The following is a 17,658-nucleotide window of genomic DNA, read 5'->3' on the forward strand; positions in this document are numbered from 1 at the left end:
CGGCCATAGACTGCAGCTCAGTTGCCGTGTGGGGCGGAGTTGTGTCCCTCATCGTCACGCCTCCCACGTAACTGAGTGCCTGCCCATATAAGGCCGTCCGTCAGCGGCAATCCAATAGAAACACTCTGCCGCTAAAATATTCAGACGAAGATAAGATGGTCAGGGTGGTGTTTGGCACAAACTCAGCGAAACTGAAGTGCCGGGGTCTTAGCTAACATTAAATAAAGCCGATAAATAAAACGAGATAGCGTAAGCACAGCGGAGAACCTTTGATGCATGTACTCCGAGCGGCTCACATGAACTGTGAACGTAGTACGCAGACAAAAAGCAAGAGCTCCAAAGAGCGCTGAACAAAAAAGCATTACACAATTGAGAAGGCAGCAAAAGAATATGAAGCGAGTGACGCATACAAGCATATTCATAAGTGCAGCTACTATGGAAACAAAGCACACGGTGGGAAAAGTCAATCTCCAGCTAAAGGAAGACAGTGTAAAAACAAAAAAAAAAAAAACAAACAACAACCACCCCGTGCATGCAGTGTGTGATGTCTCAAATAAAGAGGAAGACGAGCTGTTTATTGATGCAGTAAGAAAGGAACCGATGAATGAAACCGGATATCTTTACAACGGTTGCAAACACAGAATGTAACTTGAACATAACACATCCTCCAAATACGAACCTGATTGAAAGAAATGATAATCAAATCCTTGATGACAGCACTCATAACAGTCACAAAACAATTACACTGACAATCATGTTACGTTATTTTTAAAATGTTTCCTTTACTTTTTCATAACTTCTTTAACATACTACTTCTCCGCTGCGAAGCACGGGTATTTTGCTATTTTTATCATATTATTCACAAGATGATAGACGTTTAATATACAGTAGACACCACTGTACTGTATTAAAACAAGGATCCCCCATAATGTGTGTGGACTCTGATGTGGCGATACATATGTTAGTTAAATTATGGTGAATTCTGAATGAGTGCAGCACTGTGTTTTTTTTTTTAAATATATAAAGAGTAATGATACCTTGTATGTTAGCTGTTCATTACCCATCAAGTATTTCTTTTTAAATATTATTCCATGCTTACGCATATTATGAAGTCATTATGTAGACACCCTTCAAATAAAGTGTTACTGAAATTTGTCATATTATATTAATGTTCTCTATGAATAGTTAAGAAATCTCTATATTTATATATTAAAAAAAAAAAAAAAAAAAAAACCACCCACCCCTTCAAATATATCAGCACATGCTAATTCAGTAAAGATGATATCGATATCAAATCAGGACACTGTGAATTGAAATCAAATTGAATCAGGACATCAGTGCCAATAACCAGCCCTACTAGATACACAGAATCCTCGTGTCCTATGTTAAAGTGTATTTTTATAATTAAACTATAGTCCAAAGGGTTTACTGTTAATGCTTTAGTAACATGATGAAATTTTGTAGGCTTACTGTTCAGTGACCATAAAATAACTAAAATAAAAGGAAATTAAAAGAAATTTTAACTAATAACATGTACAAAAATATCCATAATGCATACAGCATTAAAAAAGCTTCTATTTACAAGCAATCATATTGTTCCTTTCTGTAATGTACCCATCTGAAGTTTTCACCCTTTCTCCAAACAAAAAAAAAAAAAAGAAGAGGTGGATAAGGATGTGCTGACATTCACTTTGCAAGCAAGAAGATAGACAGATAAGATCGATTAGATAGATAGATACTTTATTAATCCCAAGGGGAAATTCACAATCAACACTGAAAGTTTTGTAGCAATAAATAGTTAAAAAGTAACTGAAACAGTAATTCCTTAGCGGCTGACTTTCTGACTTTGAAGCAATAAATTGGAAAGCTCAGCAGTGCATAGGTAAGTGGCCACCATTAAGACACCCAATCAGACACAAGGGACTGTAGGAGCAGATAAGATAGCAAGAAAATAACTAAGCAAGTTTTATTTATTTACAGTGGGTACGGAAAGTATTCAAACCCCCTTCAATTTTTCACTCTTTGTTATTTATATTGAAGCCATTTGCTAAAATCATTTAAATTAATTTTTTTCCTCATTAATGTACACACAGCTCCCCATATTGACAGACAAAAAAAAGAATTTTTGAAATTGTTGCAGATTTATTAAAAAAGAAAAACTGAAATATCACATGGTCCTAAGTATTCAGACCCTTTACTCAGTATTTAGTAGAAGCACCCTTTTGAGTTAATACAGCCATGAGTCTTCTAGGGAAAGATGCAACAAGCTTTTCACACCTGGATTTGGGGATCCTCTGCCATTCTTCCTTGCAGATCCTCTCCAGTTCTGTCAGGTTGGATGGTAAACGTTGGTGGACAGCCATTTTTAGGTCTCACCAGAGATGCTCAATTGGGTTTAAGTCAGGGCTCTGGCTGGGCCATTCAAGAACAGTAACAGAGTTGTTGTGAAGCCACTCCATTATTTTAGCGGTGTGCTTAGGGTCATTGTCTTGTTGGAAGGTAAACCTTCGGCCCAGTCTGAGGTCCTTAGCACTCTGGAGAAGGTTTTTGTTCAGGATATCCCTGTACTTGGCCGCATTCATCTTTCCCTCGATTGCAACCAGTCGTCCTGTCCTTGCAGCTGAAAAAAACCCAACAGCATGATGCTGCCACCGCCATGCTTCACTGTGGGACTGTATTGGACAAGTGATGAGCAGTGCCTGGTTGTCTCCACACATACCGCTTAGAATTAAGGCCAAAAAGTTCTATCTTGGTCTCATCAGACCAGAGAATCTTATTTCTCACCATCTCAGAGTCTTTCAGGTGTCTTTTAGCAAACTCCACGCGGGCTTTCATGTGTCTTGCACTGAGGAGAGGCTTCCGACAGGCCATAAAGCCCTGACTGGTAGAGGCCTGCAGTGATGGTTGACTTTCTACAACTTTCTCCCATCTCCTGACTTCATCTCTGGAGCTCAGCCAAAGTGATCTTTGGACTCTTCTTTGCCTCTCTCACCAAGGCTCTTCTCCCCCGGTAGCTCAGCTTGGCCGGACGGCCAGCTCTAGGAAGGGTTCTGGTCGTCCCAAACGTCTTCCATTTAAGGATTATGGAGGCCACTGTGCTCTTGGGAACCTTAAGTGCAGCAGAAATTTTTTGTAACCTTGGCCAGATCTGTGCCTTGCCACAATTCTGTCTCTGAGCTCTTCAGGCAGTTCCTTTGACCTCATGATTCTCATTTGCTCCGACATGCATTGTGAGCTTTAAGGTCTTATATAGACAGGTGTGTGGCTTTCCTAATCAAGTCCAATCAGTATAATCAAACACAGCAGGACTCAAATGAAGGTGATCTCAAGGATGATCAGAAGAAATGGAAAGCACCCGAGTTAAATATATGAGTGTCACAGCAAAGGGTCTGAATACTTAGGACCATGTGATAATTTAATAAATCTGCAACAATTTCAAAAATTATTTTTTTTGTCTGGCAATATGGGGTGCTGTGTGTACATTAATGAGTAAAAAAATTAATTTAAAATGATTTTAGCAAATGGCTGCAATATAACAAAGAGTGAAAAATTGAAGGGGGTCTGAATACTTTCCGTACCCACTTTATTTTAGATTGAACAGTATTAGCAGTCCAGGTAGAACAGTTAAGTGGGTGACAGCAAGAGTTCATTAATACAGGGGAATACAAACAGTGCAAGTGGAGAGCTTTTAAGTAAGTAATAAGAGGAGTGCAAAGTAGGAGAACATAGCAAAGGCAGTTGAGAAGAATATTACAGGAGTTTAAGTGCCCAGAAGGTGTAAAATAGCTGTAACAGTTCTATAATCTAATTTCATTGGTTTACATTTTTTTAGTTTTACCATTTAAGTTAAATCATTTTATTTTTTTAAATTAAAAGTTAAAGCAGTTTTAGCATTCATAAATCAAAATTTTAATAATGAGGCCAGTGCAGTGCAGGTCCTGTTGGATCCTGGACTTTTTAGATGATGGCTTGGAGGAGCCAGTTGTTTATGAGAGGATACATCTGCAGGAGATTCCAATTGATCCAGCACCTTGAGCTCATTGTTGCTGAACTAGAGGGGGAGGAGTTGGCTGGCATGTGATGTTGTAGAGAATTAGTGGACCTGGCCCGGGTGCCCTTTAGAGAGATAGTGTGCACCCCTAAGATGGCACAGTAGGAGATTCTCAATCAGACAGGTAGAGATAGGTGGGTCATAGTCACAAAGCGTAAAGTAAAGGGTGCACACTGTCTGGGCGCATCAACCTCAGAATTAGAAGTATCAAACTGTTATCAGGTCCTTGTGGAACTGGATAGTTTTTCTGATAATTCTGAGGTGGTAGGCAGGGACGAGGAGCCCCAATGGGCCACCTCAAAACCAGTTCACAGTGGTAGTGATAGTTGGGGGCTAGATCATTAAGGGGATTGAAGAGCAGGTTTGCTTCAGAGACAGAGAGTCTTGCATGGTGTGTTGCCTTCTGGGCAGGGTGGATAGGCTTTTGGCCAGAGCAGAGGTGGATCCAGTTGTCATTGTTCATGTTAGAACAAATGTCATACATTAGGGTAGTCTGTCAATTCTGCGATCCAAATTCAAATAGTTAGGTGCCAGGCTGAGGAGCAGAACTGGCAAAGTGGTCTTCTCTGAAGTTCTGTCTGTGCCATGCGCCAGTCCAGGTAAGACTGAGGAGATAAGGCGGCTTAATCATGGTGCAGAATAGAAGGGTATAGGTTTATGGGGCATTGGGACTCCTTTTGGAACAGATGGGACCTGTTCCGCTGTGATGGGTTACATCTGACCCAGAGGGGCACCAATGTATTGGGGAGACATATGAGTAGCTTAGCTGAGGATTGTTTAAACTAGGGAATGGGGGGGGCAGGGAGTTTAGGGCAGGCCAGGTTTAGAACTATACACGGAGGAACAGGCAGCAGTGTAGAAATAAAAATGCATAGTAATGTAAATACTAGCCCAATATTTAAAAGTAGAAGGAGTAACACATTATAAATATCTTGCCTTAATGCTAGACTTATCAAAAATAAGGAAAGTGAGTTGGAGCTGTATGTATGCATAATTATGATGATATAGCAATAACGGAAACCTGGCTAAATAACAAAGATGGGGAGTAGTATAACAGAGGGATACAGTTTTTTTAGGAAGGAGAGAAAGAACAGAAAAGGAGGTGGAGTTGCTCTTTATGTCAAACAGAATTTAAATGCAAGTCCTCTTCAGTTGGACAATGAGCTCATTAGGGAGGACATGTAGCTTTGCCTGGAGAGCATTAAAGAAAGAGGTCTTATATTAGGATTGTGTTATAGACCACCTAATGCAGACAGTAATTTCAACATAAATCTTTTCCGTAATATTTAAAAGGCAAGTTTACAGGGGGATATAATAGTCATGGGGGACTATAACTATCTGAACATTAACTGGAAAAACTTTAGAAACGGCAGAGCAGAACAGCAGGATTTCTTAGAAGTAATCAGTGACTTTTTTTAATACATTATGTTAAAGCAACGTGGGTTGAAGCTTGTCTAGAGTTAGGATTTTGTAATATCAGGATAGATTTGAGGGTGTAGAGGTGATTGTATCACTAGGGCCAAGTGACCATAATATAATACAGTTCTTAGTGTTTTGTAAGTGTGCAGATATAAAAACTAAAACTGTCAAGTTTAACTTTGGTAGGGCAAATTTTGAGTAGATGCACCAAAGTCTAAGGAGGATAGACTGGGATAAGCTTTTAAGTGTGGAGACAGTCAAGGAGAAGTGGAACAGGTTTAAAAAATTTTACATGTAATGCAGGACTGGTACATTCCTAAATTTGGAATAGCAAAAAAAAAAAAAAAACCACTCCACAGTGGGTTAATAAAGAGTTAAATAGCAGTTAAGGTGAAAGACATCCCAAGAGATTCTTTCAGTATTTTAGTAGTAAAAGAACAGTCAAGGAGGAGGTCAAGTCCATCAGGAATAGTAAAGGGGGACTTAGAAGATACAGACAGTGAAATTGCTGATGCTCTAAATAAGCATTTTTTCTGGGGTATTCACAAGTAAGGAAGTGGATAACCTCGCAGCGGTAAACAGGACTACTAAGGAGGTATGGACAGATTCGGAAATTGTAGAGAGCAAAGTACTGGATTAAATAGGCTAAAATCAAACAAATCAGACAATACTTTGAAGATAATATTTACCCTTGAGTTCTTAAGGAGGCTAGAGAGTACATATACAGTACCTAACCTTGACACACATTTTTAGGAATTCACTACACACTGGGGAGATTTCGAAGGACTGGATAATGGTAAATATTATCCCGTTATATAAAAAGGGTGACTGAGTAGATCCAAGCAACTACAGCCCAGTAAGCGTAACATATATCACTGAAAAACTAATAAAAGGAATTAAGGGTAAGATTGAGCAGCACATGGCAAGCACAGGAGTTTTTCTGAATAGTCAGGATGGGTTCAGAAGAGGGAGGTAATGTTTACTAATATGTTGCAATTCTATGAAAAAGCAAAGTGGAGCAAATGATATTATTAATCTTGAGTTTCAGAAAGCATTTCATAAGGTACCACATGAGAGGTTGGGTATCAAACTAAAAGAAGTGGGAGTTCTGGGTTATGTTTGTAGATGGGTGGGGAACTGGCTCAGAAACAGAAAGCAGAGGGTGATGGTGCACAAAACCTGGGCAGATTTGTGGCAGATGAAATTTAACATCAGTCAATGTAAAGTATTACACACAGGAAGTAAAAAGTTAGGTTTGCATACACAATGGTAGGACTGAAAAAAAAAATCAAGAGTATACCTTACGAGAAGGATTTAGGAGTTGTAGTGGATTCTACGCTATCAACTTCCAGACAGTGTTCAGAAGCCATTAAGAAGGCAAATAGAATGCTAAGTTATATAGCACAATGCATGAATTACAAGTCCACGGAGGTTATTCTCAAGCTTTATAACACACTGGCGACACCTCATTTGGAGTAATGTGTGCAGTTTTGGTCTCCAGGCTACAAAAAGGGCATAGCAGTGCTAGAAAACATCAAGAGAAGAGTGACAAACTCATTCCAGGGATACATGGGATGAATTATGAACAAAGATTAAAAGTCTCGAGCCTTTTCAGTTTAAGCAAAAGACAATTAAGAGGTGACATGATTAAAAAGTGTTTAAAATTATGAAGGGAATTAGTACAGCGGATTGAGACTTATTTTCAAATTAGTTCATCAGATATTCAGGACACATGGGAAAACTTGTTAAGGGTTAATTTCACACAAACATTAGGAATTTTTTCTTTACACAGTGAACCATAGACACTTGGAATATGATATCAAGTAGTGTGGCTGACAGTTAAGACTTTAGGGACTACCAAACCACACTCTGTATGACACACAGCAAACAATAAACACTATACAAATCTTTGTAAAAGCTACAAAATGTATCAAATAAGTTGTTTATGAAGAAGAGACAAGACTTACACGCTTAACACATTTATAAATAAAAGATGCATTTTGTGGTTAAGCCAACAAGCCTACTGTTAACTAAGCAGCAATTTCAAATTTGTCTATCTTTTCTTTTTCCAATTAAAAATGTAAGCTCTGCACTTAAAACAAGCTCACTGACCAAACCCAAAAGGTGTTGGTTTTAATTTAAACAAAGTAAAAAAAGTCTGGAATTCATTACAAGTAATTTTTCATGCCATTTGTCTAATTGCACAAGACGACTTCTCCTATTCCTTTTCTTTAGTTTATTACTCCACTTGCTTTAATGTAAAGGCTAATATTCCAGTCATCTGTCACTCTCTTGTATATCAAGCCTCAATGGCTTTTGTGATCAGACATTTTACCGGTCACCAATAAAGTCCTTTTTAGTGAAAAATTCCCAGATTTAGATTGGCAGCTGAATGATCAGAGCAACCTACAAAATGTATATTGCACCAACATATGACTGAAGGAAAATAACAAAATTTAAACAAAGGTTCACACAATAAAAAGAAAGCAGGAGACAGCACCAAGTGTGCAATTATCAGTTCCGCATCAATGTTAAGATTATATTGGATGAAAACTATTTACAATGCAGAGAGAAAAAGACTATACCGCACATCAAATAACCCGTTTTTATAATTCTTATAATTGAGTTGCCAACATACAAAATATATCTTGTAATCCTGAGAGCTGAATATGTATTGAGTATTCATGCTTTTAAAGCTGCAAGGGCACAGTAAATGTTGACATTTTTTGATTTTGCTTCCAAGCATATGATGAAGTTGTATTTACAGGCTGCGGTGGGCTGGTGCCCTGCCCGGGGTGTGTTTCCTGCCTTGCGTCCTGTGTTGGCTTTGACCCTGTAGTTACGATATAGCGGGCTGGATGGACGGATTTACAGGAGTTAATGTTTGCTTATGTGTCCATGTTCTACTTGTACAGCGTACTTTGCATATCTAAATATAAACTAAACTAGTTAACTGTTATTTTTGTAATGCTCAGCTCTAGACCCAATTACACTTAACTAAAATAAGGTGCTTTGTCTGCCTCAACTCTGTGCTTCCTGCACAGAACCAGAGTTGATCACAATAACACTCTATTTATATACAGCATGCTTCTCTATACAGTAATGTTATTAATGGGTGTAGGTTAAACCATGTTTGCTATTATTTTTGGGGTAATGTAAGGGATATTCCAAGTTCACTTTATCAGAACAGAAATTTCAGTGTTTAATGCACTATAATACCAATTCACAAAGATGTTAAGTCACAAACAATATAAGACACAAAGAAATGTAAAAATCACTTCTTAAAAACATGCAAAAACAAGTTAATTTAAGCAATTATTTTTTCACTTTAATAGGAAAATACATAGCCAAAAGATTGGAAAATGTCCATTTTACCTGGGAGTTCAAGAAGAGCTGGTGTATTGCAAAAGTCTTCGCTGCAGCATTTAGATAAAGTTTTAACTCCCGCTTTCATGGACTGAGCACAAATGAACGGTCGATCTGCAGGAATCAAATCAGCAGCAAACAGGCAACTGGTTGACACGGGGGAATCAACTGTAGGTTTGAAAACATAACAAACTCCATCTGTTTCACAGGTGAAATTTTCTTTAACACAATGGTGACAAATGCACTGCAAACCTGTTAAAAAATATATATATATTATTATGCATGTAAAAAAAATGAAAGCCAAATGATTAACATCAACAGATATTAAGTTATGGAGAGTAAATGACAAAAAAAAAAATTAACATTACACAGCACAAGGCAGAAAACCATCTATGCCACGGCACTAGTGAATAGCAAGAACCACTTATATACACACCCAGACTTTTAGGACAGGGAAATGCACTGAATTTTCAATTCAATATGTAAGAACAATTATGTTCAATGTCTACTGAATGGTAAATAAAAATCTGCAAAATTTCCATCAGACTTCCTAAGAATGTCTACTTTGACTCTGCCCATGTTGCCAGGAGGTGATGAGTGTGAGAGAAAAATGTGAGCAAGGATCAGAAAAGGAAAGTTTCGAAAGGGTACAGCTAGTTCTACAGTTAGCAAATGTGGTTTCCCCAGTATGACAGTTTAAACAATATAGCATTTAAATAGCAAACATGTTACAGCATATGAAGAAGTTACTTAAACTGTTTTCAGAATATCTTTATTGTCATTGTAACAAATACAACGGAATTAGGAAAAAACAAAATGTTTGACTCATGGAACATGCTCTTCTGCGGTTCTGGCTAGGTTCATAAAATATTTGCAGCTCATGTAGTATGTGCAAATGAAAAATGCAGCTGTTGCAATATTTGTGTGTGTGTGTGTTTGTGTGAATTATTCAATGTTCATGTATCAGTTATGAAGTAAAGTGCATTACTAGGCATTTTATCTTCATGTTTTCGCTTAGCAGGTGAACTGGACCTCCTAAATGGTTGTGAGAAAGTATGCTCTGAATAATTTAAGTTTTTAGTGTTGTGTTGTGTTATCTTGTTTAGTTTTGTAGTTTGCCCTTGTGCACTGACTGTACTTTGTGTATTGCCACCTATCAATGTTTATTGTAAAGTTTCCCCGAGTTGCATGTGTCAATGACCGAATATAAACACAGTATATAGAGTTTAAAAAAAAAAACCCAAACCCTGCTTTAAAAGAGGAGCTTCATCCATCCACCCATTATCCAACCCACTATATCCTAATTACTGGGTCACGGGGGGTCTGCTGGAGCCAATCCCAGCTAACACAGGGCGCAAGGCAGGAAACTAACCCTGGGCAAGGCGCCAGCCCACCGCAGTGAGCTTCATACAGACATTAACTAATCTTTAGTTAAATATCACCTTTCTTGCAAGCCTTCATGCACAGCTTTCAACATGATATGCATCTGTGTTTTGGATAGGGCCATGTTTGTAGATAAAAGCAAATTATGTTACTACAAGTATAGTTAATTGTTATCTGTATTACAATGACAATAATGGAGAATCAACCAGGGCTGTGAAGTCAGTAGATAAATCCTTTGACTCAGACTTCTTAGTGTCCGGTACTTCGGACTCTGTATTTAATATGCTAATGTATTTTCCATGTTTATTGAAGGAAGGCAACATACACATAATTTAACCACAGAACTACTGGCTAGGAAGCGGAGTCTCTACCATATTGGCCAGTTTAAACAAAAGACAAAAACCCCTGAACACACATCAGGCTATAGCACACACCTCCATCATAACACTTGTTTACACTCAAATTAACTTGCTAAACACATCATCCGAAATAAAATTAAAACATTTTTTGTAAATGCACCATAATCCAGATTACAATATGTGAATGTCAGGTTGTATAACAGCTCAGCTGAACTTCATACTAGTAGTAACAACTATCCACTGGGCTTTATTCTTATACTAGCAAAATACCCACGCTTCGCAGCGGAGAAGTAGTGTGTTAAAGAAGTTATGAAAAAGAAAAGGAAACATTTTAAAAATAAATGTAACAGGTTTGTCAATGTAATTGTTTTGTCACTGTTATGAGTGTTGCTGTCATATATATATATATATATATATATATATATATATATATATATATATATATATATATATATATATATATATATATATATATATAAACATATACATATACACACACACACACACACACACACACACACATATATACACACAAACATATATACATATATACATATACACATATCTACATATCTATATCTATATCTATAAGAAAGTTCAACATGGCGGACGTTGCCGACCGTTACGTGTAGAATTTCGAAATGAAACCTGCTTAAGTTTTGTAAGTATGCTGTAAGGAATAAGCCTGCCAAATTTCAGCTTTCTACCTAAATGGGAAGTTGGAGAATTAGTGATGAGTGAGTGAGTGAGGGCTTTGCCTTTTATTATTATAGATCAAAGTAGTACTTAATTATGACTATTGCTTGTGAACTGGGGCATATGAACTTGCTGTATTTTTTTCCCCCAAACAATTTAACATTAGGAGTCGGGAGTCAGTACATGTTTGCCGACTCTGACTCCAAGTACCCAAAATTTTCTTCGACACATCTATTATTCATACGTAACAATCTTAAAGACTTGTTTTGGTTTTTGTAACATTTATAAATCATCAGTACAGTAGACAGATTATTTCTGTGCAGTATGGCATATTGACATGATAGTAAGATTACTTGTTCTAAGAATTCATAGGTCTTCTACTAAATATGTTGTGGCAGATGGCCATGACCCATGCCCCATCGGGACGCCCCTTCGACACTGGATCCAGGGAGCAGTCATGGGATGCATACTACGACCCCCGGAACACTTGGTGCCAGCCCACCTAGGTTGCATTAGGGCCAATATTTTGGAACACTGGAGCTCATTCCTGTAGGGCTCCGTGGCCACCACCAGGGGGAGCTGCATGGCCTAACAAGCGGGAATGCAGCCACACCCTGAGGTGCAGCCGGAAGTAGGTCAATGAGCACCTGCAGCACTTCCGGGTGGGCTATAGAAGGAGCCGACAGTCACCACTCCGGGTGCCAGAGTCGGGAGGAGGAGGACAAAGCTGCCTGGGAGGAGTGAAGGAAGAGGAGAAGGGACTGTGTTGGGCCTGTGGGACATGGGAAAGATGTGCCCTATGGCTGAAAAAAATTAAAAACCTTTTTGTTTATTTTTAGACATACCTCTGCTGTCAGTCTGTGTCGGTCGACGCCTATATAGGGTCTTTTCCACAATGTAAGATCAAGAAAAATGTGTTTTGCTAAGCCAACTCGGACCACTCCAAAGTGAAGTTTTGTTAGTAGGTCACATTGCAGAGATGAAGAAACACTTTAATGTTTTCCAAGGGTTATGAAGACCCAAAGAAGTATATGTTAAAGTCTTGGTACATAACCGTAAATGAGTCATAGATGCATTTTTTCAGTACTGGAAGCAGGGCTCTAGACTAACTTTTTGCACTGGTTGCACTGGTGCGCCTAACTTTTTTTCTTAGGTGCACCAGCACAAAAGTTAGGTGCACCCAAATTTTCAACCGCATCTCATTTAACATCACAGTTTTACAAGTTCACTTTATTTATTTATTTATTTATTTATTTTTTAAATCGCTGTCCATATAGGCAATATTGACTTGTAAATGATTAACTAACAATCTGGTCAATATAAAGTTGTTTATTTGAAGGCAAGCACAATTCTACAATAAAGGTAACTTACTGAAAAAGTGTTGGTGCTTAAAGTGCTTTACTGAGCTGAAATTTAAACTTAAAAAATCTCAAGATAAATTAACTAAAAAGAAAATCTAAATCAAGCGTTTTAAGGACTTCAAACTGAACATCTCATGGCTCAATGTCTTATGGACTATCCTCCATTGCAGTCACATGCCCCTCGGATGGCCAACTCCTGTAGTTTGGCCTTCTTGATCTTTGGCCTTGACTAAACCAGCTGGCCACACTCTCTCTAGCATCAAAATCTTCCAGACTTGGGCATGAGCATGCTCGACCTCAATGTGTCCAATAAGTATATTCACCGGTCTTCCTCTCCGCAAGATACGACCGTACACAATGACACATTCCTTTGTGGCGATATATATGTGTCTCCGTCGATCAGGAATGCCATGTACGCACTGTTCGCAATTTGCACAGACGTCTTTTTTCCAATGTATCTGCGATGACTCCTATAAATTGGGCACACGCGACATCATTGCTGTACGTCGGGTTTACGTTCAAGCCATTTTTCCTCATAAGAATTATTTCAGACTTGAATTTAGTGAAGGGAAGTTCTTCTTTTGCAATATTGTAGGCAACGTTAAACTTAATTATCATCTCGGCCTCGTCTGATCCGCCCTTCACTATCTCTAATTGGTTTAGACCACGATATGGGTCTGTTGTTGAACAACAGGGAGACTTTAAGAGTCACGGAGTTTCGTTTTTTTTCCCCCCTCGAACGGCTGGTCGCACCGGTGCAACCTTTGATTTTTTTTAGTCGCACGTGCGACCAAATTCGTCACACTCTAGAGCCCTGGGAAGTGTTGCATTTAATAAAAATCAATGTGATTTTATAATGCCAAACTTTAACAGGGAGATGTTAATTAACATTTGTCACACATGTGGGCACGGTGGACAGTTTATAGGCTCAAATAGTGTTGTTAGTCAGCTGGCGCTCTCACCTGATCCTATCTCCTCTTGTTCCTCTGCAGCCCAGCCGAAAGACCCTGCATCTCAATGACATCACCCTTGGTCCACCTACTGTTAACATCACTTGCGGCCAGTCCATCATTTCTGGTACACAGAATTCCCCTTCCTGCCACATCAGTTCCTGTTCCAGCCACCCTGACTCCACCTTTTCCTCCTACCCACCATATTTATAGAGCAGTCTGAACTTTTTAGTCAGTTCAGTTGTGAACTCTGCTTCTGTAAAGAAGTGCATCTTTTCTTTGCCGCTTTCAGTATATAGGGTGGCCATTTTTTTATTCACACAGACTGAAATAGAAAGTAAATGTTCGAGAAGGGGAAATGTCAACATTCTACTCTGAATTTCAAGCACCCTCCATACTAGCACCCCAGTTCCCAGCATACCCTGTGGGTATCCCAATGAGTATTGAAGCCCAGGGATCCTGCCATCTAGTGTATTGTGAGAGAAAATATTCACCACACAAAATCTCCACCAATCCTTTCCAACCAGCAATAAACACTCCAAAATAGTTAGAGGAGACATAAAAAAAAAAATGGTTGATAACAAAAATGTTTCTTGAAATGTTTAAGACCCTGCTATTAATGAATTTGCAAAATTGAGGAAAAAAAACCTGCTTACTAATATTTTATATTATTGTGAGAATAAATATACCAGGTTTTGAACTCTTTATAGCAAAGATACATGTCTAAATGGTGCTAATCTTTAAGGTGATTTGAGAAGAGATATATTAGAGATGCTTCAATTAAAATCGGCTGTCAAACTAATTTGCCTAATTTTCACTAAAAACAGCTAGACTGGTGATCGGTAAAATTGGCTGATCACAAAACATGATCTTTTCAGACCCTACTTTTCTACGTGTTCACAGTAATTTAGTTGCAGTGCTCCTTTACGTGAAGTTACGGTAACTGAGCTAGCGTGCTTTTTTTTTGTGCAATGAACTTCTTGTACTGTAAACAATGCAAGTCAAGACTTGTTTTATAAGAGAGCAGAGACAATTGGAATATTAGCCTTTACATTAAAGAAAACAAATTAATAAACTGAGAAAAAGGAATCGGAGAAGTTGTCATGTGTGGTTTAAAAAGGCCAGAGAAGCTACTTTAATGAATTCAGACCTTTTTATTTTGTCCTTTAATTAAAATCGAAATTGTTTAGAGTTTGGACTGCAAGCTTGTTTTAAGTGCCTAAGCTTTTCATATGGAAAAAGAAAAAACAGACAAATTTGAAATTGCTGCTTAGTTAAACAATAGTCTTGTTGGCTTAACAGCAAAATGACTGTTAAGTACGTTAAGTCTGGTGTCTTCTTGATAAACAACTTATAAACATTTCAAACATTTGCAACTTTTTTTTTAGGGTTAGGATTAGGGTAGGGGATAATAGCCCGAAGGCTATATCAAAAACGCATTGGTACACATCCCCCATTCATAAATCTTTTATTTTGCAGTACCCACCCATCCTACCAATTGTAAAATCATAAATTAGTTAAAAAGTCTATTAATCTGTTCAAAAATGTCTAAAATTGTAATTTTAAATTGGTCCAATAATTATTTTAAAATTCCATTTTTAAATAGAGGGTTAAATAAATATTTTAACCCCCCCTTTTTTTAATCAAAATTAAATATTTTAAACTAGCAATTAGAACAGGACCTTAAAAAATATTTTTGTAAAAAATCAAATAGACATTAAAAGAACACTAACAACAAACCAATATCCCTAATACAATATACTACCTTAATAAAAAACCAAAATCACTAAACTGTTCCTTGTCCTTTTTAACCCTAAAGGCCATAATTAGGTTCCCTATACATTAATCACACAAAACACTAGGGTTAGGCTTAGGGTTAGGGTTATTTATTATTGGCTGATACAATGTCAAAAAGGAGATTTCAGTATAACAGAAAAAAAAAACTCCTACTTTTTTATTTATCGATATTTGTTGATAATAATGCTGTAGCATGTGGGATATTCTAAGGTACCGTGTCCTTTTTCGACTCAGCACAGTGATCACTCAAAGAGATATGTATGCCAATAAAGGCAGCCACAGAATAGGATAGTGTGGACAGACAAGTGGAAAAGAGGAGGTATCTTGCACAAGAAAGTGAGGAGATGATGCGTGGAGTGATACATGGGGACAAGGAAGGTTCAGCTTCATTCGGGACATCAGGGAGAAGTGAGAGAGATACACAAGAAAAAACACTAGAGGAATGAAACTCTACATGCAGTTCATAAGATTATTTCTTTTCAACTGCTCTCTTCTCTCCTGTTTTGAACCTCACTCCTTCATAAAAAAGGTTCTTCGTTTGGTTGTCTACATTTGCAACTCAAAAGGTCTTTCCTCTTTTCTTTCCTCTACCAACAAAGCTATTAATACAGTGTACCAATAAAATGCAATACTTTTTACAGGGAGAATAGCTAGACTTGTAGTGGGCTGATATGCATGCATACTTCATACCAGCATTTTCCCCTTATCGCTTTCATAGCAGCAGCAGTTTCTCACAAAGTTGCAGACACCCCCCGCACCAACCCAAATTTGCTTACATTAACATTAAAAATCAATGAACTTTAAAAAGGGTACTCCCAATTGTTTAAGAGGCCCCCAAAGCAAAGTATTGGTAGTAATTTTCTTGCACTTCAGAAAACATGCTGAAAATTAAAATGTTTAATTCACTACATGGGCTGCTCATATATTTAAATGTCACTGCCATTGCTGTTTGTAGTAAGTTAAATACAATTCAGTATTATAACTTTATTACCTGAATATGGTTATGGTGAGAAAAAAAAGTCTGAACTAACAAAAAAAAAACAAAAAAAAACCTGAAAATAAATGCCTGAGTTAGCGATGTAAACAAAAGAAAAAAAAAAAAAATCACAAAGAAAAATAAATATTCAAAATTCCCATTATTCCTGCTCATTGTCCATTTTAATTCTAAACAATACACTTTCCTGTAAAATTGTTTTTTGCCATGATAATTAACAAAAACAAGGGTAAACAACTAAGAAAACTGTCACAGCAAAAATGTGTTACTCATGGACAATTGTGCCTAGCATGCTCAAGAATAAGACACTCATGTGAACTAATATTAGCCACCACTGGGTAAAAATTATCTATCTACATACTGTATTATACACACATCCACACATTACCTTGGTTAGTTACATAGTACTTTTGATACATCTGATTTACCAACAGCACCATGCTAGAGGCCTGTTGTGTTAGGAAGTAACACAGCTAGCAGTAAAATAAAGTAGAAAGGGTCCTGTGCATGTGTGAATGTGCCTTGTAATAAAATGAATATTTTAGGTAGGAAGGAAATCTGTCTAGTCTATAAAAGGTGTAATAAACAAGAACATTTCCAATTTTAAAACAATATCACATGCACTAATGCTAAATCAAATTCTTGATTCTCAAAATGACCAGAGGTGGGTTTTTTTCACGTTCTGTAGTGTTAAGAACATTAAATTTTATTTAAGTACTAGCAAAATACCTGCGCTTCGCAGCGTCGAAGTACTGCCTTAAAATTTTTATTAAGAAGAAAATTAAACCTTTTTAAACTGAGGGAAAATATACCAATAATTATTTGTTAAGGATCTCTTTGTATACCACATTGTGAGTTTGGCCCTCCGGTTGTAATATGACAAAGCTGTGCGCTGAGCTTACTCTTGAGCATGCAACGTACAGTTGGCCATGTGAACAGTAATCTTGTTTCAAATCTCACAGCTTGGATTGCTGCAGTCATAATCGGTTTGAGTTTCATGGTTTGATTCAATTACCACAGTATTTGTAGGACTTGTGTTGAAGTGACATTCGGCATCGGTCATGCGTTTTAAGTATACAACCGGTTTCATCGATAACTTTATATCCAGCTTTTGAGAATTTAAACATTCGTAAACATCAAAGTGTCCATTACTGAAATCGTCACCTGTCAATCTAAGATGTTTAAGAGGCATTGGCGGTTGTCAAAAGGTGTAAAATATTTGGCTATTTCGGTACACTTGAAAGCGACAACTGAACAATTCACCGGCAGCCATCAACTCTCA

General features: G+C 37.5%; 1 protein-coding gene across 1 annotated transcript in view; it reads right to left on the reverse strand.

Annotated features, from left to right (window-relative positions):
• Window positions 1-17,658, reverse strand: part of tgfbr1b (transforming growth factor, beta receptor 1 b) — a 90,947-nt gene that overhangs the window by 27,748 nt on the left and 45,541 nt on the right. The window contains exon 2 of the mRNA XM_039753503.1: window positions 8,846-9,088. Within this exon, the coding sequence (XP_039609437.1) occupies window positions 8,846-9,088 (243 nt within the window). The remainder of the gene's footprint in view (window positions 1-8,845; window positions 9,089-17,658) is intronic.

The sequence above is a fragment of the Polypterus senegalus genome, chromosome 5, assembly GCF_016835505.1.
Source record: "Polypterus senegalus isolate Bchr_013 chromosome 5, ASM1683550v1, whole genome shotgun sequence".
Classification (NCBI taxonomy): domain Eukaryota; kingdom Metazoa; phylum Chordata; class Cladistia; order Polypteriformes; family Polypteridae; genus Polypterus; species Polypterus senegalus.